At 40.2% G+C, this 20,650-nt stretch overlaps 1 protein-coding gene across 1 annotated transcript in view; it reads right to left on the bottom strand.

Annotated features, from left to right (window-relative positions):
- Positions 1 to 20,650, bottom strand: part of MAGI2 (membrane associated guanylate kinase, WW and PDZ domain containing 2) — a 1,320,860-nt gene that overhangs the window by 102,761 nt on the left and 1,197,449 nt on the right. Inside the window, exons 16-19 of the mRNA XM_047751755.1 lie at positions 16,429 to 16,614; positions 13,933 to 14,107; positions 7,676 to 7,895; positions 7,092 to 7,235 (exon numbers count right to left, since the gene is read on the bottom strand). Coding sequence (XP_047607711.1) covers positions 7,092 to 7,235; positions 7,676 to 7,895; positions 13,933 to 14,107; positions 16,429 to 16,614 — 725 coding nt within the window. The remainder of the gene's footprint in view (positions 1 to 7,091; positions 7,236 to 7,675; positions 7,896 to 13,932; positions 14,108 to 16,428; positions 16,615 to 20,650) is intronic.

Raw genomic sequence — 20,650 nt, 5'->3', positions numbered from 1 at the left:
CGTTATTTACAATGTTTCTTCAATTTCTGTTGTACAGCAAAGTCACCAGTCATCCACAGTTCCCTGTGCTGTACAGTATGAGCCCACTGCCCATCCATTCCCAACGTAACAGTTTGCATCCACCAACCCCAACTTTCCCATCCATCCCGCTCCCTTCCCCCTTCCCACTGGCAACCTGCAATTCTGCTCTCCAAGGTCATGATCTGTCTCTGTTTTGCAGACAGGATCATTTTTGCCATATTTTAGATTCCACAGATAAGTGATATCATATGGTATCTGTCTTTTTCTTTCTGAATTACTTTACTTAGTTTGAGAATCTCTAGTTGCATCCACACTGCTGCAAATGGCATTATTTTGTCCTTTTTGATGGATGAGTAGTATTTGATTGCATATATGCACTACATCTTAATCCATTCATCTATCAATGGACATTTAGGTTGTTTTATGTCTTGTCTCTTTAACTTTTAATATATCACGATTAATTGATGTTGAAAAACTAGGTAGTAATTAAAGTCAAGACTTTCTACTATCTATTTTTTTTTTGTCTTTTTAGGGCCGCATCTGCAGCACATGGAAATATCCAGGCTAGGGGTCGGACTGGAGCTGCAGCTGCTGGCCTAGGCCACAGCCATAGCAATGCCAGACCTGAGCCATGTCTGCGACCTGCACCACAGGTCACAGAAACACCGGATCCTTAACCTACTGAGCAAGGCTAGGAATCAAACCTGCATCCTCATGGATAATAGTTGGGTACTAAACCCACTGAGCCACAATAGGAACTGCTCTACTTTTTTCCAATAAAGTGAACATTTCAAGTAATTATGTTTCACATAGTTTTTCTTGGTGTATATTCCATATTTATTCTAACTTCACTATTCTATTTAAGTTCTGTTTTATGACATATCTTAATATCTAAATGCCTCTCAATATCATCAGTCACTCACAAATTAATGGCTTACTCCTTTGTCTTAATAAGGAAAATCAATACCACTGCTTGAAAAACTGCTCAAACCTCCCAACAACTCTATTTAGTAGTTATAATTCTTCCTATTTTATAGACACTGAGCTTCAACAACGTGAATTAAGGTTTCTAAGTTTAATAAAACAAATGCATCGTGTTTGCTTATTTTGGAGGTTGAGAGTATGGTTGAGGGTTTAGAAGGGATCAAAATAGCTATATTTTTAGTAAATCTTTAAATTCATTTACTTTCATATGTTTCTGATAAAGGGGGTTGTAGAATCTCTTTTTAATTTAATTTAAATTTAATTTAATTTTTATTTTTATTTGCTTTTTAGGGCCACACCTGCAGCATATGGAAGTTTCCAGGCTAGGGGCTGAATTGGAGCTACAGCTGCTAGCCTACACCACAGCACCAAAACGCAAGACCCAAGCCACATCTGCGACCTACACCACAGCTAATGGCAATGCTGGATCAGAACCTTAACCCACTGAGTGAGGCCAGGGATTGAACTTCATCCTCATGGATCCTAGTCAGGTTCATTAACCACTGAGCCACAAAGGGAACTCTGAACCTCTTTTTTAAAATAAGCATCGAATGGGTCATCTGAAAAAGATTTTTTTATCCTCTCCCCTCTCTCTAGACTTGGCTTGTAAATCTGACCCTCAGAAGGAGTCATTATTTTCCCCACTACTATCTTTTTTTTTTTTTTCCTTTCGGATTCACCTGTGGCATGCATAAGTTCCAGAGCCAGGGATGGAACCTGCACACAGCAGTGATAACGCCAGATCTTTAACCCATTGAGTGAGGCCAGGGATTGAATCTGTATTCTCATGCAGACCATGTTGGGTTCTTAACCTGCTGAGCCACAGTGGGAACTTCTCCCCCACTACTTTCTGATTATGGTTTGCTATTGGTATGTTCATGTATATACATTTTTGGCTGTGCCTGCAGCATACAGAAATTCCTGGGCCAGGGCTTGAGCCTGAGACACAGCAGTAAAGACGCTGAATCCTTAACAGCTAGGCCCCCAGGGAACTCCATGTTCTCGTATTTTGAGGGAACCCACTGACCTTTTCAGGATACCTTATCAGGAAAAGTACTATTAGGATACTTGCCCAATCTGACTCTTATTTCATCCAGTAGAAAGGAAGTATTTATTTTTTAAAAAAGTGAGTAAACATACAATGCTTTCTGATGAGGAAAAAAAAATTAATGTTCCATGGGAGTATTTATTAATCAATTTGAAAGTCGGACAGTCTAATTTGCCAAAGATCTCTGCTAAGATCATTCTCTCTGCTGCAAGTGCCCAGAAAGGCTAGAGTGAAATCATTCGCTGGGACTGACTTTTGGGGTATGTCTACCTGCCTCTCACCAGATCCATGAAAGAACCCCTGAGGTGGGACGATCACTGGAATTTCTCTTGGATGACTAGGATATCACATGGATGCCCAAGGACATGTTTTAAAAATACATATCAATGCCAACATTTCTTAGATTCCTCAGTGTGAGAGGAATGGTTTTTTTTTTGTCTTTTTTTTTTTTTTTTTTTTTTTGCTATTTCTTGGGCCGCTCCCAAGGCATATGGAGGTTCCCAGGCTAGGGGTCGAATCGGAGCTGTAGCCACCGGCCTACACCAGAGCCACAGCAACGCGGGATCCGAGCCGCGTCTGCAACCTACACCACAGCTCACGGCAACGCCGGATCGTTAACCCGCCGAGCAAGGGCAGGGACCGAACCCGCAACCTCATGGTTCCTAGTCGGATTCGTTAACCACTGCGCCACGACGGGAACTCCCAAGAGAGGAATGTTTTTACACCTGTGTTAGCCACCTCTTCTGACACCTGCTATACCTGGTTTTCTCTGTAATCTTAGCAAAGTCTTGTACCATTAAGCAGGCACATACCACCACTGTCCTACAGCCAAGACTAACATGGAATACCCAGGAAAAGTCTCAGGTTCAGAGGTTAATATCTGGTGCACTAAATCAGTGTTCAAAAGTAGCATTACTTACAGCCCTAATCCACGGGCACAGTAACTCATTAACTGTTATGTAAAATGATTTTTCAGAATCACCTAGCTCTCCTGTAGTCATTCTGAGTCAGGTCATCTTATTGTTTTTATTTTAATCTAAGACGTCCTGTTGTTACCAGACCTTCTCCTGGCTTTTCTCTTCTGTTTCTGATCATGAAAAGAAAAAAACCAAAACAGAACGAAACAAAAAACACTACACAGTGTTTTCTAAACTTACTTGATCATGAAGTATGTATTTCGTTTGGGCATAGAGGCAATAATGCATTAACAGTGAAAGTGAAAGAATCACAATTAACTAGGAGAAATGTCTCTGAGTATTTTAAAGGCTGGGAAGACCCTGATGCTAGCTTCTCTTCTTCCTGAGCTTATTTTTAATATAGCCTGTGAAATGTCTAGTTCATTTACTTTTCTCAGAAGTCTTGGAACTTTACAAACCAAGCCATAATACCCGTGGAGTGAACAGCTGCCTTATAAGCATCAGCTGCACAAATATTTAGGATCTATATGTATCTGGGCACCAACGGTATCAAGGGGGAATTTTACAGTAAGATGAAAAATGGGTTCCTAATTACTTTAATTGCTAAATTCCCAAACTGGTAACCTATATGTTATCCAGTTGATGCATTAGTTTAAGGTAATCAAACCACTGAGTCATGCAAATATTAATCTATTTCAGTCCTTGTTGAAATAATTTAAACACATCTGTGAAGTAAAGGTTATTGCTAATTAGTAAGTACTAATGAAAGTAGAAAAGATTAGCTTTAAATGATTAAATTTGATAATAAACATGAAAACAAGACCTGAATTGATTATGTGCTATGATCAAGAACACCTGTTGATATTTATATAGATACAAAGTCTTTATCTAATTCAGACAGTGGCTAATACAAGCACCTTTGAACTCACATGATGAAGTACTTCCTTTCTCTGACCTGGAATTTATCACCCTAGACAAGTTCTCCGTTGGTGCTACAAGAATCCATGAGTAAGAAAAACCTCAAACATCTCAATATTAAATATAACACACAAAAGCAGAAAAAAGTCTTCCACCCATCCCTAGCTTTATTTTATTTTATTTTACTTATTTTATTTTATTTTTTATTTTTTGTCTTGATTTTAGGGCCTCGCCTGTCGCATATGGAGGATCCCAGGTTAGGGGTCGAATCGGAGTTACAGCTGCTGGCCTACACCACAGCCACAGCAATGCAGGATCTGAGCCACGTCTATGACCTACATCACAGCTTATGACAGTGCTGGATCCTTAACCTACTGAGCAAGGCTAGGGATTGAACCTGTGTCCTCATGGATGCTACTCAGATTCATTTCCACTGAGCCACGACTGACACTCTCCTAGCCTTATTTTAAAGATCAGAGCAACCAGTAAAATCTGATCCACAGAATTTCTGTGACTCTCAAACGGCTTGTTTTCTTTGAGAATTAAATGCTAGAAATATATATATATAGTAGTCCAAAATAAACATCCATGATATCTAAAACTGTCCATAATAACTCCTTTTGGACAGCTTGTACACAGAAAGAATATGTTGCTTTATAAAAATGCCATGGAAAATGATGAAATATTGCTTATTTTTATAATCTTTGACAAGAAGTGAAAATACCATTTTCTGAAACCCAGGTAGAGGACTCATTTTTATCACCTGCCAGAAGAAAAAGCATCTTTCATAAAATTGAGCACCCGCCTACAGAATTCTAAATCTGTGTTTACATGGATTTAAGGACCTGAGGTAAACCACTGGAACAGGATGGAAAACTCCCTGGAAAAGATTCTAGGGGCTAGTGAACAAAGTCTGGGCTGTACACAGCCCACCTGTGTCATGACAGCTTCCCTCTAGCTGGTTCTCATACTGCAGCTGGTACCAGATTCACCTGGAGGTGGGTCCCACAAACACAGCCTAATGGCTGAATTCCTAGGGGTGCTTTCTGATTCAGCAAGTCTGTGATGGGACTTGAAAATTTGCATTTAAAAAAATTTATTAAAGTACAGTTGAGGCGCTCCCGCTGAGGTTCAATGGGATTGGTGGCATCTTGGGAGCCGCTGGGATGCAGGTTCGATCCCTGGCCTAGCACAGTGGATTAGGGATCCGGTGTTGCCACAGCTGCAGCTTAGGTTGTGACTGTGGGACTGATCTGATCCCTGGCCCTGGCGCTCCATATGCCATAGAGTGGCCAAAAATGACAAAAAAAAAAAAAAAGTATAGTTGATTTACAGTGCAGTGTCAATTTCTGCTGTACAGTATAGTGACCCCATATATATACATTCTTTTTCTCATATTATCTTCCACCATGATCTATCCCAAGGGACTGGATATAGTTCTTTGGGCTGTATAGTAAGACCTCACTGTTCGTCTACTCTAAATTCAGTGGTTGGCCTCTACTAACCTCAAACTCCCTGTCCATCACACACTCCCTCCTGCCTCCCCCTTGGCAACCACAAGTCTATTTTCTATGTCAGTGGGTCTGTCTCTGTTGTGTGGATGGGTTCATTTGTTTCATGTTTGTAACATGTTCCCAGAGGATGCTGATGCCAGGGACCACAGTGAGAATTACTGCTCTGGCTTAAATTCTGGAAGAAAGAGTACTCTTTTTATGTAAGAGTACTTCTATATTTAGGCTTTTATACTTCAGGAGAATGGAAAATGTTGAGCAGCCACTAAGACGATTTATTTAAAAATGTGGCGACAGTTTGGAACCCACACCTCTGAAGTCCACCAGCAGAGGGGGGAGGCTGTCCTCTCTCACAAGGCTCTGGTCATCTCACTCCCGGCTTCTGTGCAGTGTAGTTTTCACCTGCACTGCGAAGATTAATTTTGTTTCACTACTTGTAAAACCACTGTGAGTTAGTTTCGCAGCATGATAAGAAAGTGCCCTTCTGTTTATAGGGAAGCTGGGAGCCAAGAAACCATGCAGAGACCTATCCTAAAAGCACATGTGAAAGGAGTAAGAGAAGGTTGGTGTTGGATCAGGGAAAGGCTGTCATTCTCTGGTGTCAGCCTTGCCTGGGTTCCGATCCCAACTTGGATACTTCCCAGATGTCAAAGGATTGTGAAGGGAGGGAGAAAAATAGACCCACACAGACTTTCTACTTTAGTACGGAGGATGACTCACTGACTTGGAAAGGAGGCCATAGCAATTGCAGACTTGGCAGTAGGAACAACAGAGTCATTCCATTGTCTGGGAGCAATTGGTTGGTGAAGCTCTGCAAAAGAATCTGAGGCTCTGGAACCCGAGAACCACAGCCTTTCTGTATTAAACTTAAAGAGCAAGGAGAAAGGACAGGAATGCATTCTACATCTTATTTATAATAATACTAACCTTTACGACATGCTTTCTAGATGACATTGTATATGTAGAGAGAGACTAATGTTCTACCTTTTTTTAAATCAAGTTCTGTTTTGTATTGCTAGATGAAGAATCATTCATGCATCAACCAGATCATTAAAGTAACCATTACATTAAAAGATTCCACCCTTAACTTACACTCTATTGGAACACTTTTGGTTGCTCTCATTTTTAAGGACAGCATGTACCCAAGAAGCCTTGTCCCCCTTTCTCCTGCTTCTTTCTGCCCAAGATCAAAGGCAAAGAACAGCCAACTCAAAAGAGATATTTCCGAAGAAACATAAAGCCATGAGAAGAAAAAGGCATAAAACTAAAAATAAATTTCAAGAGTCCATCTCAGATGAAAACTGAATCCTCAAACCACACAAAAAAATGATCGAGCCATGCTTCTGTTTCAAGTGATTTCTTAGATTTCTTTACTTTGTCGATTTTCTTTAGTTTGCTTTTTTAGAGAAATATATACATACACACACATGTATTTATATATATAGTATAATATCATATATATTATGTATATAAAACACCATATTGTCAATTAGAAGCTATAAGCAGGAAAATGAGAGAGAATTCTTAAGACTATGTTTGAGCAAACCTTTAGAAAACTAGATCACGAAATGGAACGAAGGCAACATCTACACCAAGTCAGTTTGCCTAAGAGCAGGCTTCGGCACTCTTCCAACACCACAATGGGGTTCTCTCTCAGAATCATGCGATTCTATAAAAAGAGACCATCCTTACCCTCATCCTTCCATTCCTTATCGCTGGCCCATCTTCTGCCAGTCTCAACACGTACAAATCCATTTTGTATTCCCTTCCTCCACGGATGCTGAATCCAAATCCTTTGGCACCTTTCTCCATGTCCACAGTGAAATAATCAAAATCCTTTGAAGGTTAGGGAGAAAATGGAACAAATAGTTACTATCAGAGACGCTTCTGTGGCCAGTCCCTCCGCTCTCCTTCTCGCTCACGTTCATGTGTCGCAACTGACGTGTGATGTTGGAAGAGGGAGTAATCTGACTTCTCCATCTAGCAAAATGCAAGACGAGCTTCCAAAAGTTTGAGGAGATCAGAACAGTTTCCTTGGTCATTGAAAGAGCTGCTGGGTAGCTGATGTTGTCATTTATCAGTTTACTTGGGAAGGATGTAATAATTGCATACAGGCTTGAGTGATATTATCTCTGCTTTGAGTTTTCTCACTCACTGCTGTTGAGCAGCATAAATAAATGTACCAAAGTTAGGTGTGTTTGTGTGTGTGTGTGTGTAGGGGGGAATGATAGGTTTGCTGATTAGAAAAGTGAAGTGTGATGGAGTCTTTTTCATACCTGGGGCTGCCTGTAGTCTGACAGAGGGAACTGCCTGGTGTCGGGGGAGTGCTGCCTGTAGTCCAGCAGGGGAGGCTGCCTGTAGTCCAAGGGCGGGGGTTGTGGGTAGTCCCCTCCTGGAGGCTGCCTGTAGTCCAGTGGGGGCTGCCTGTAGTCCGTGAATGGAGGCTGTCGGATGTCTGGTTTCACATCTTGCCTTGCCTTTACTTCTGACCTGTAACTAAATGAATGGAAAAGGGATTTGCTTTGGTACCTCAGCATTCTAAGGCGGTTCGAATGGTCACAGGGCCTCCAGGCCTGTGTAGGCCACACTTCACGGTCCTTCTGCATATTCAGAATTATGAGAAGATTCAATAAATGATTTTTATTGAATGATTTTATTGAATGATTCAATAAATGATATCATTTAAAAATCTTTGACAAATGCCATTTTGTATGCTTGTCATTTGGCTCCTTAAGAAATCAAGGTAAAAGTGATGGTCAACCAGAGCCTTGTGGAAAGGGATTTATGGACATCCTCTTTCACTCTGGCCATTTAAAAACTGCAGCTGCAGTAAATCTAGGGACTTACACATTTATCCCCAAATAACAGTCTGTCCTGATGTCGGGAAACCAACTCTCTCAACTTCTATCTCTTTTCTCTCTCTTTCCTCTCTCTCTTTCTCTCTCCACACACACAGCATTCATTGCTTCATGAAAACATGCTTGCAGTGATCTTTAGATACTGTAAAAATATATAATTAAAGGCTATTTTAACCTGTTAGCTTGGGGTTTTCTGAATATCTTACAGAGGTTAAAGGAGTGACAGGAAGGTATAATCACCAACTACAAATCAGGCATAAAGTCATGGGGCCATGACTTAAAGTAGAAACATTATACAGAGCTTTAAATAGTAGGCTATAGCTCTCAGGATTAGTATCAGATACTATCATGGTCATTAGATGGAAGGGAAGGCAAAAATGTTTAAGTCTAACATTTGTCTTGTTCTTGTTTCAAGATATTATCTCTTGTTTCTAGTTACTAATAACACAGAGACCAAAACTAGTTGTTTAGTTCTGCTTTGAGAATCCCAATTGCTCTAAACCGAGGGATTCCCAGGTTTCAAAAAAGGGCTAAAATGGCTAATGCCTACCATTATGGGATCGTTAGTAAGATAAACTAAAAAATCATCACCCTGGTATAGAAGCTACTTAACTCTATAGTTCATTGCCTATTGCCATGACAATATCTGTATAATGAACTACTCAGAGATATAGGTCAATTAAAAATTACATTCTATGTAATAACAATATATTTTTCTCCAGGTTTGACTGCATGTGGAGCTCCTGGGCCAGGGGTCAGATCTGAGCCAAAGTTGAGACCTGAGGCACAGCTACGGCAACACTGGATCCTTAACACATTGTGCCAGGCTGGGATCGAACCCGATCGACCAATACACCACCAATCCCATTGAGCCACAGTGTAGGCTCCATAATAATAATTACATTTAAAGTTAACAGGGAGGATTTGAGGATTTGAGAAAATATTTAGCAAAAAGGAAAAACTCAAATGTGTCAGGAGAATAGGTTCGAAACCAGTAGAATTTTTACCTCACCACCTAAGTCTAGATTTTTTTTTTTAAACCATTTTATGGTCTGATTAGTCTTAAATATTTTAAAGAATAACTCATCTGAACAATTTCCATTAGTGTAATCTAAAATTTGGTGAGGGCACACTAATAACAGTATATAGCAATAGATATATTTATTTTGGAGTTTTGGAACTGGGTTAGTAATGTAGTTATTTTAATAATGCTTTGAGTAGTTTCCATTTGCTACTCAACTTGCAAAAGTGACACATTTCTTTTGTGAGATGCACAATCTAGGCTTTGCTTTATACTTCAGCAAGTTGTCCACTCACCTACTCAGAGTGTACGTGCCAAGAACGGAATTTTTAAAAATATACTTTGAATAAGATGCTTAACTATGCAAATGCATGAATTAAACAAAGGGAATTAGACTGGGTGACATTTGCCAATGTGTGTCCATTCCATTCTAAAAATTGTTTGCTTAGTGGTTTTAGATGTTACATTGTTTTATATTATAGCACAGTCACTTTGTTTTCACTATCTGTGTGGTGTTTGTGTGAAATATCCATTACATGCTCCATTTCCAGCCAGATGTGTCAGTGACACAAAAGAGGGTGGAATGTTAAGAAGCTCCTCAGAGCCTAGAAACAGGGACAGTCCTCACTTGTAACAGGCGTCATCTAAGCCTGCATTCCAGTATTTCATTTGATACCAATGCCAAGGGCCAGGCTTTTGCAATGAACTGTACACTAAGGAATTCTTTAATAAAAAACACATGCTTAATTTTTATAAGTGTTGCTAACCTTTAAGTGAAGGATACATTTGTTAGGGCGAAAGTTGTTACTTCGAATTTGTGAAACACTTTATTTTAAGGACAACTCAGGATTATGAAAAAAAAACAAAACACTCAGACTCTTAAAAGTTCCTTTCCTTATGAAAGGATAACCCTTTGTAGGTTGTATGTGAGTATAACTTTTGTTGCTATTAATTCCATTATTTTTATTTTATAAGAGTAGAGGTGATTTACAGTGTTGTGTCAAATTCTTGCACAGCATGGTGACCCAGTCATACATGCACACATATTCTTTTTCTCATACTATCTCCCATCATGTTCTGTCTCAAGAGACTGGATATAGTTCCCTGTGCTGTACAGTAGGACCTTATTGCTTATCTATTCTAAATGTTTAATTCCATTATTAGAGACTGTAAAGATGATAAAACCAGATTTCTAGTGGTAAATTCTAGCAGAATTTTAGAGTATGAACAAGTTCCAGAACCAAGAAATGCTACCTGTGTGGTAGGGGGTCTTATGGTGGGATTTTGCCTCATGTAGGCCTTTCAAGAATGGCTTCTAGTCTTTAGCATCGAGTATACAGAGCCTGTGAAAGAAGTCCATTTCCAGTGCTTTCCACTGTCCTTCCTATATAAAATACATCAAATCCTGATTGCTTTTGCTGGGGAAGGTGAACTCTGCTATTTATACTTAGTTTTTGAATATCTTATATGATGGCTCTTTATTGTTTCCAATAAATGTTTCTCCTTGAATGGTGTTTTGCTTATGTTCATATTAAAATTATTTTGTTTCCTGAGCACACACCGAAAGGATATTAAAAGAGAGAAACAGGTGGAGGTGTGCAGGGTGTTAGGAAGAAGCCAATTCAAGAGAACATAAGATAGGATAAAATACTCACTCATTCTAACTTGTAGGATTAATATTTGCAAGCAGATTGTCATTTCATTTTATCCCACTTTAACATGGAAACTGGTTCAATTTGACATGTAGGTGGGCACTTCTTGTACAAATGAACTACTAGGAAATTCCTACTGTGTGCTTGGCATAAAAGCTGTCTTGGAGACATCTGTAGCCTGATCTAGAAAAAGGCAAAGAGTTTCTTTCTGATACCATGACCATTTTTAAATGCATCTAGAAACATGGTTCCCATTTCTGTAAGATTATGGAGTCTCTTCATCATATGGAAAAGAGCCTCCTACTAATAATCAAAAAGTTAAGCCAGGAAACCTGAGTGTCAGGAAAAGGGCCCTAGAATTGGAGGGATCACTTTCCAGGCATTTAATATTCCTGAAGCAAAAAGTGCTAAGAACTCTGGGCAAATATATTGGTGATTTATAAAAATTTGGATCAGGTTGGAGTTCCTTTTGTGGCTCAGTGGTAACAAACCTGACTAGTATCCATAAGGATGTGGGTTTGATCTGTGGCTTCGCTCTGTGAGTTGAGCCATGAGCTATGGTGTAGGTTATAGACTTGGCTCAGATCCCGAGTTGCTGTGGCTGTCTTGTAGGCTGGCACCTACAGCTCTGATTTGACCCCTAGACTGGGAAACTCCATATGCTGTGTGTGTGGCCCTAAAAAGACCAAAAAAAAAAAAAATTTGGATAAGGTCAATTGGTTTATGTTGTTACTGTTTGTTTTGTTTTGTTTTTTTGAGCCACACCTGAGGCATATTGAAGTTCCCAGCCTAGGTGTCAAATTGGAGCTATAGCTGCCGATCTACACTACAGCCACAGCAATGCAGGATCACAGCTCATGGCAACACCAGATCCTTAACCCACTGAGCGAGGCCAGGGATCAAACCCGCAACCTCATGGATACTAGTCAGGTTCATTTCTGCTGCGCCATGATGGGAACTCCTGAATCAGGTCAATTGTTAATTCCAAAGTTAGGAAATATTTTCTCCAGCAGTTAGGCAAAAGAAAACATCCAAAAGCTGTTGCTTCTGTGATATGGGCTGAGTACTGGTTGTGACTAACTAGTAGCTGATGGGGACAGACTAGAGGCCTCACCCAAATGTCCTTCTACCCACTGAACTATTACCTACCAGGGAGGGGATAACCCACCCCAACGCCAGAAGAAAGAGCCCCATTCCAGGAAAATCTAACTCTGGAAAGGGAAGATGGAATTGTAGCTGGGAGGTGAAATGACTGTGACAGAGCCAACAAGAGTCTGAAGCTGGCTTGAGAGCTTCTGGAGCCTGGAGTCCTTCCGAAGTCTAAAGTGAATCCTGGGACCCCAGTGCAATCTGTTGAAAAAACTCACAGCAAAAGCAAACACATCTGGGACCTATTACTGAGGCAACCAGGATGTATTCCTCTGAAGGACTGTTAAATTCTTGCCTCTTTATCATTTGCCTTATGGGATTTAGTCTTTTGTCTTCCCTGGACTATATTAAAACCATAAACAGCTGAAGACAACAGAGACTCACTTTTCTATGAAAGCAAATTGGGGAAAACAGGGCGTTGTAAAAAGAACACTTGTGGCACAGGGAAAATATTTGCTCTGCGATAGTGTAAGTGATGAATCTGGAGAGTTCTGGGACTCAAAAAACTAGGTCCCACTTCATCTTCACCAACATGGGAGGAAGGAGATGATAGCAGATGTTCAGGAAACATTAGGATAATGGAAAAGACCAGTAAGGGTTTTGTTTTCAGAGATGTTCCCGTGTGTTGTTCTATTTTTCTCCTTTGAAAGATAAACCCAATATGGGAACATGTCTTCATCTCTTTCTGTAATGGCTCAATCTAACCCCGGCTCCTCATTACACAGAAGTCTCAATAAGAAGACAGTGTTGTTTTTCTATGGCATCCTTTTATTCTGGGGGTTCAAGGTGCCTTATTCACATTAGTTTGTGATGTGGAATGGGAGAGCCTCATTAGACTGTGGGTAGGTCGATATAAGGTAAAATGCAGTAAAAATGCCAACATATGTTAATGCCTACAAATCTTTCAACACTTCCCTTTCTCCACACCACTGTTACTCTCTGAGCTACCACCTGCATGGAGGCCATTTCTAACTGCGTCCATCCTGACTCCCTCCAGGCTATTCTCTCAACAGCCAACTGAGAGATCTTGAAAAGCTAATCTGGGAGGTCTTATCAGGGCTCAGCAGTTGGAGAACCCCACACAGTGTCTGTGAGGATGTGGGTTAGATCCCTGGCCTTGCTCAGTCGGTTAAGGATCTGGTGTTTTGCTGAGTTATGGTGCAGGTGCAGGCCAGCAGCTGTAGCTCCGATTTGACCCCTAGCCTGGGAACATCCATATGCCACAAGTGTGGCCACTAAAAAAAAAAAAAAAAAAGAAGAAGAAGAAGAAAAGAAAAAAAAGAAAAAGAAAAAGCAAAGCAAAGCTAATTTGATGATATCAGTTGTCAGCTGAAAACCCTCCATTGACTTCTCACTACACTCAAGATGAAGATCCAGATCTTTAACCTGCCAATGATATGCTTTAGGGTGGGTCCCAGCACCCTCACTGGCTTCATCTTAAACCATACACCCACCCCACTCCCCCCCACAATGTGGGCCTTGTTTTCCTTCTTCATGCTTGCACACTCCCTCCTGCCAAAGGGCCTTTGCATATGCTATTATGTATTGTATATATTACACAGTCTGGACTCCATTAATGTGCTCTCCAGCTAGTTAACTCCTACTCATTTGCAATCACGCATTGTTTCCTCTGGAAAGCTGCTCTTACTGTGATGGACAGACACTTGTATTTGCTAATGAGACCATAACACACAATATCTCAAAATCACACAGTGGTGCACACGGCAATTTCTACTTTATGAAAGCCTCTCTTCTGCCTGTGTTCTGTCCTATCTGAAACTCGCCCTCTCCCCACTTCCCTCACTTGTCAGAAACTCACTTGTCAGAATCAGATAAGCCAGAGGACACTTTACCTATTTTCATGTCCTTGCAGCTGAAGTGGCTGAGGAGGAGCTGGTTGAGTGACAGGACTATTGGGGGTGGCCGGGCTGGGCTGGGCCAGAGGACTCTGTTGGGCCAGGGGGCTGTGCTGCTGGGCCATGGGGCTCTGCTTCTCTGAGCTGGGTGCTGAGGCCGGGCTGTTGAGCTCTGCAATGGGAAGCCAAAGAGGCAAATGCAGTTAGGTTGGCATTTGCTTAAGGGCAAGAAATGGACAGAGGTGGTTCCTCTGCTTCCTCCATGACGCAAGACTTTAGTTCCTCTAGTTTCTTTCTTTCTTTTTTGTCTTTTTGCCATTTCTTGGGCCGCTCCCGCGGCATATGGAGGTTACCAGGCTAGGGGTCGAATCAGAGCCGTAGCCGCTGGCCTACGCCAGAGCCACAGCAACACGGGATCCGAGCTGAGTCTGCAACCTACACCACAGCTCATGGCAATGCTGGATCCTTAACCCACTGAGCAAGGCCAGGGATCAAACCCGCAACCTCATGGTTCTTAATCAGATTCGTTAACCACTGCGCCACAATGGGAACTCCAATTTTCTATATATTTTTTTTTATTTTCTCTAGTTTCTGTTAGGCTTTAAAACAGTAGTTTAAATTTAGCAAGTTCCAATACCACTCCTGGAATTAGTATTCTTTCATTAATTGTAAGGTTGCCAAACAAGGTTATGAACAGAATCTCTTGTCCTTCTGTCAGAACAAAAGATTAGGATAAAAAATTGGTTGAAACTACGAAAAAATAATTCAAAGGAGTACGTGCTAAAATATATTCTATTTGTTCCAGTATTACTTGCTGGGAGAAAATGTTTCAGCCATTACTTTTTGGTTGTAATGAGAAGTCCTACCCATATTCCAAAATTTGGATAAGGAATTCACTGTGATAGAAGTAAATGCTTTTCACAATTCTCTCTCTGGTTCCTTGTTAGTCTTATTGCCTAATAACCTTCTGTATTCCATGGTTCTCCAGAATGAAAAAAAGAATACTGCTCAGAGGAAGCTTCTTAAGTTGTTCCTTGTTAAAACAGCTTCTTGGTGGTCTTTCTTGTAATAGTATCAAATTTTCAACTGAAATTACCTTTATGTATTAGAATAAAAGCATATTTTAGACTGGGAAAAAGGAGACATTTCAGACTGGAAGAGGGAGAAGCAAGTCAGATTTTTTTGTCACCAGTTTTGCCTAGTTTTTATTGAATGTTGTATACATAATGTTGCATGCACATAACAGATTAAAAAATAGCCACTTACTTTGTGGTGGTTGTTGTCATTGGGTGACAAAAAGGAGGTGATCTATTAACATTCCCTTATAAACCACTCTCCCTTTTCTTTGCTCTGACCCCACATTTTATTTTATTTTAATTTTTTTCTGTCTTTCTTCCTCAACTCAGATATGGGTTTTGGAGAGTCCCTGGGTTATTTTCTCCCTTCAGTTCCATCCTTAAAATTTCTTCTTGCTTGTAACAGGGCTTCTCAACCTCAGCATATGGACACTTAGGGCCAGACAATTCCTCACTGTGTGGGCTGTCCCATGCACTGTAGGATGTTTAGCAGCATTCTTTTTCTCTACCCACTAGACACCAGTAGCATCCCCACCCCCATCATGACAACCAAAAGTGTCTCTGGACATTGCCAAATGTCCCCAAAGGGACAACATCACCTCTGTTGAGAACCACTGTTTTCTATTAAAAGTCAGGTGGCTATTTGTTATATAGTCTATTTGTTTGGTGACTGTTTGTTATATAGTCCCCAGGAGAAATCAGGAGACTAAAACAGAGGGATCAAGGTGTGTGAGCCTCTCACTTTCCATGTGAGACACTGCAGTCCACTGTCCAGTGAGCTCCAGAGACTGAATTCCCAGATGCCAGTGATGAATCAGCAACTACAAACTAGTAATGAACCCATTGAGTTTGGAAATGGAATTAACTGATGCTTAATCAGTGCTCAGCATATTGTGGATCCTTAAGGCATAGTTGTGACTTGTGATGCTCACTACCTCTTAAGCCTCAGGGGGGAGTCCTTGTACAGAGAAATTCCAAAGGCTAAGTGGGAATTTAAAATTCTTATCAGATGCAAGACTTTCTAAATGAGCTCTCTTTATACCACAAAACTTCCTCAAGATTTTCAAAATCCATCTGACTTTGAAGAATCCTCCAGAGCTTAACTGTTAACATGAATATTTTTTCCCCCTCAGATGTGTAACTCTATCACCTCTATTGGCTTAATAGACCCATAAAAACTGTAATCCTGGGAGCAAAGGGAATGACTGAATCACGCAGTGCCTTGGGATTCACACTAGTTACCTACAACATCATAGAGCCTGATCTTTGAATGAAACTTGTATTGAGTAAACAGGATATGGGTTGCAACAGAGTGTGAATTTTTGCAAAAGTGGAAATCACAATTTCCACTTCTGATGCTCTGACACCACCCCGTCCTCAGCCAGTTGGGCTCCGGGACCCTGGCTCAGGCACTCACCCTCCTGAGGAATGATGCGAAGGGTGACACTAAGACCCGCATCCTTGATGAGCTTCACGATGTCAGCGTGAGGCATGTTGATGATAGACTGGCCGTTCACTGCTAAGATCCGGTCTCCCACCTTTAGTTTTGCACAGCGATCTGCTGGACTTCCATCAATGATGCGTCCGATTTTATGGGGCACAGCTACAAAAAATTCCCCAACAGAAACAGGTATCAGCGGCATTACCAATACATGCTCTACCTTTGAGTCTCAACCACACAGAAACAATGCAAGCTCAGAATTCTTCCTTTTGTCAGTATTTTTACCTCTTCAGATCACAATCATTCCTAGTGAAGGTAGCCCTGTGTACTCTACTGAGACCAGAGTTTTTTAGGTTTTTTTGTCTTTTTGCCTTTTCTGGGGCCGTTTCCGTGGCATAGGGAGGTTCCCAGGCTAGGGGTCTAATCGGAGCTGTAGCTGCCAGCCTATGCCAGAGCCACAGCAATGCCAGATCTGAGCTGTGTCTTCCACGTACACCACAGCTCACGGCAACGCTGGATCCTTAACCCACTGAGTGAGGCCAGGGATCAAACCCACATCCTCATAGATCCTAGTCAAGATCATTATCTGCTGAGCCATGAAGGGAACTCCCAAGACACACCTTTCTTTTATGAACCGCAAGAAAGAAAAGAACATCATCTCTGGCAATTAATGACACTTTGATGTCAGATACTCTCTAATTTTTCTAATAGGAAAAATGTGTAATAAAATTGATGAAATATAGTATGTGTCTCTAAAACAGTGAAAATTTATTTTCTTTTTCATTATTTATTTATACATGTGGGGAGAACGAGGTTCATGGGGATCTAGATTTTCTAGCAGGTTGACTTGTATTCAATGTCGATGCTTGCGTTCCCGCTAGGTTACTATTTCTGGAAGATATCAGTAGTGCACTGGTGTCCCTAAAAGTGCCCTCAAGGAGCTGACCATACAGAAACCTGTTTCCTTTCTTTTTTCCCTTCAAGACAGGAGCCCCAGTGGGAAAACTGCCTGGCAGTGACTTGTTGCTCTCCCTGTGGAAGTCAGGGACTGGTTTCATTTGCATAAAGAGGCAGAGACACACTCCACCATTCATTATGCTCCAGTGATTCTGCTCCTTTTTAAACTCTCAATCTTGCGTATGTGTCACAGTGTAAGACAGAACATCAGCTAATAACCACGGTAAGGAAGGACAATCAGAGAGTTAACGAACCAGTACCTGGATCATATTTCTGTTGTGAAAGGTTATAGGTAGCATATGAAAATATTGGCTGAGCCTGCGGGTCTCTGAAGTGAAACTCATCATGTTGGAAGCTCAAACACATTTTTATTTACCATAAGCACGAATGGCTTTAATTAAGAACACCTTACTTAAGGCATACTAATGATCACCTGAGGGTATTAGGACAAAACATCACTCAAGGAGAAAGGTAGTAAGAACTTGTTTATTCACTAATTGTATAAAATGATATGGGTATTGCAAGGTGTTTGGCTTTCAACCATAATTAGAGCGAACTTCCATCCCTGTTTTTGCCTCCTTTCATGTTCAAGAAGGCCCTGGAACAGTCAATAAATGATACGGCCTCTCTGGTCACACATAATATGTACATTGCTATCTGTCCTGACCTTTGGACAATTGCCTGACCTCTCTGAATTTCTGTATTTCAATGATAAAATTAGGATAATAGTATCATTGACATCATAGAGTAGTTCTGAGAATTAAATAAGTTATCATACACAAAGTGACTAGACAATGCTTGGCATTAAGAATAGATTTGTCATAGAAAACAGATTTATGGTTGCCAAGGTGGGAGGGAAAGATTGGGAGTTTGGGATTAGAAGATGCAAACTAGTATTTATAGGATGGATAAACAAAAAAGTCCTATACTGTATAGCACAGGGAACTATATTCAATATCTTATGGAATAATAATGGAAAAGAATATGAAAAATATATATAAGTACAACTGAGTGACTTTGCTACACAGCAGAAATCAACACAACAGTGTGAATCAACTATACTTCCATAAAATTTTTAAAAAGAACTGATCTGTAAGTATTAACTTTAATTCTTTTTATTACTATTATTTAAAAATGTTTCAGATATCACTATTGATGTGTGTGTGAAGGTACCAGCTTGAATTCTGTCCACATGGGGTAAACCAAAGTAGTGTATATAGCTAAAGCTCACTACAGAGCAATATTCCCTAAGTATCAACCCAGGAAATTAGCTTCATTTGGGAAAGAGAGAAGTGTCGAGGGGAAAGTATAGATAGTAGATGAGCCCAAGAAGTCTATTTGCTTTCCTCTGGTTTCGCAAAAAAGATATTTTATGTCTTGGTAGGAAAACACCAACTTAAAAGCAAGAGTTTATTATCCAAAGAGAAATTAGCATCATACAAATCTCTTCTCTACATAATGCATTATCTACGTTGATCTTTACACACACACACACATGCACATATGCACATACACAATTACAACTACATTAAAACGTATGTAATTTAATCCTTCACAAATCATATGAAATACTTGACAGTGTTACCATTGCATGTTTACAGTGGAGGAAAGTGAGACATAAAACAGTCAGCAATATGCCCAAGGTCCCATAGGCTGACCAGGGTTTAAAATCCCAGACTGTCAGATTCCACAGCCTTTGCCCTTAACCAGGGCACCATGCTGCTTCTCTCAGGGTCACCACTGCCTCCCTCCCTTCTCCGCTTGAGTACTCCATGGGCACCCAGTGCTTTTATTTGGTGAATGCAGGCTGCCTCTAAGGAGGGAATCAGAAACGTTTCACCCATGGCCCTGATCCAGGGGAGGGTGGGGGGCAGGAGCTTTGCCTGAAGCGGGTTCTTTGTGGCAGATGTCTTTTGACAGGCAAGGCGTGAGAAGGGGAGGGGAGAGGAGAAAGCAGGGAAATTGGACAGCTCCTCAGATCTCATTTAGGGAGGACTTCACATCATAATGTTGTTCCTTTGAAGTAATTTCTTTGGGTATTAGAAACACTCACATTTGAAATGAAATTAAAAAAATACATTTTAAAACACATGCAAATGGTATTTGGATGATTTGCTGTTTTGAATTATTCATGCCTCTGCTCTCCTCTATTGCTGAGTATCATTTAGAATTTACTGGGCATAGAACCCAAATGTTTCAAAACAAGACTTCATACACACACACACAATCACACATATTTTATGTGCTCAGTTGTAAAGTAAGTGCCTAGCACAGTGCCTGGATAGAGATAATTACAATAAGCACTTATTTTAGATTCTTACAGCTACAATATGAAATAGCTCTAAAACTTAAATAATCATGCTTATTTTAACTGTCATCAAAACAAAAGTCAGAGCCAGGCTTCAAACCTTGAGGTTACTCCCTTCTCTTTTAATACATGGCTAGTGAAAGCAATTTGAATTACAAGGAATGAGGGAGTGACTGGTAAGACTTAGCTTAGGAAAGCGTGCTGTTCGAGATTTCAAGATGAAAATTTCATTATAAACAGAATTATTTGTGGGTGGCAGTACTCAGTTTCAAGGCCGTTTTCACTTTATTAGGGTAGGTAGCATAAAAACTAAAATAAAATCAATAAAAACCAAGATAAAAGAATGAAAACTAAAATAAATTCTATGGCAGCCCCATGGAAAGATGCAGCAGCTTTCTCATAATATCTGAATGAGAACACAAGGTAGAAATGTATGCCCAGTCATTGAAGCGTTTGATATGGATTTATTAAAATTGTTTTCAGGAACCAAATTACTAGTTATGCTTTTTTTTTAAATTTCCAGTTTACACAATTAATCAGGATGCATTTTAAATTCTAACTTCTTTTTGCTTACTGTATCATGCATCATTTGAAAATACCAAGGAAATATCCTTTTATTTTTAATGATGCATGAGTGGAAGTAATGCTAGTTGGCAGTATTTGATTGCAAAATCAATAAAGTAATTGTATTTTATACCTTTAAAAATTTAAACAACTTAAAAAAATTGTTTTCTGTTGGCATTTATTTTAATAAAAACCATACTTGAAACTTTTGGCAGCTGAAGACAGCCTCGCTTTTCCTTTACCAGCATTTTCCCTACATTGTAACTACATCAAATGCTGCTGTACAACAAATCATTGACAAGAGGTGTGCTCAGAAAAGATTCTCTCTGAAAACAAGACACAGCTCCATTCGCTCAGTTATAAGGTCTA

Source organism: Phacochoerus africanus, chromosome 11, assembly GCF_016906955.1.
Source record: "Phacochoerus africanus isolate WHEZ1 chromosome 11, ROS_Pafr_v1, whole genome shotgun sequence".
Taxonomy (NCBI): domain Eukaryota; kingdom Metazoa; phylum Chordata; class Mammalia; order Artiodactyla; family Suidae; genus Phacochoerus; species Phacochoerus africanus.
Note: the sequence above shows the minus strand (reverse complement) of the source record. Positions and strands in the feature narration are given on the sequence as shown.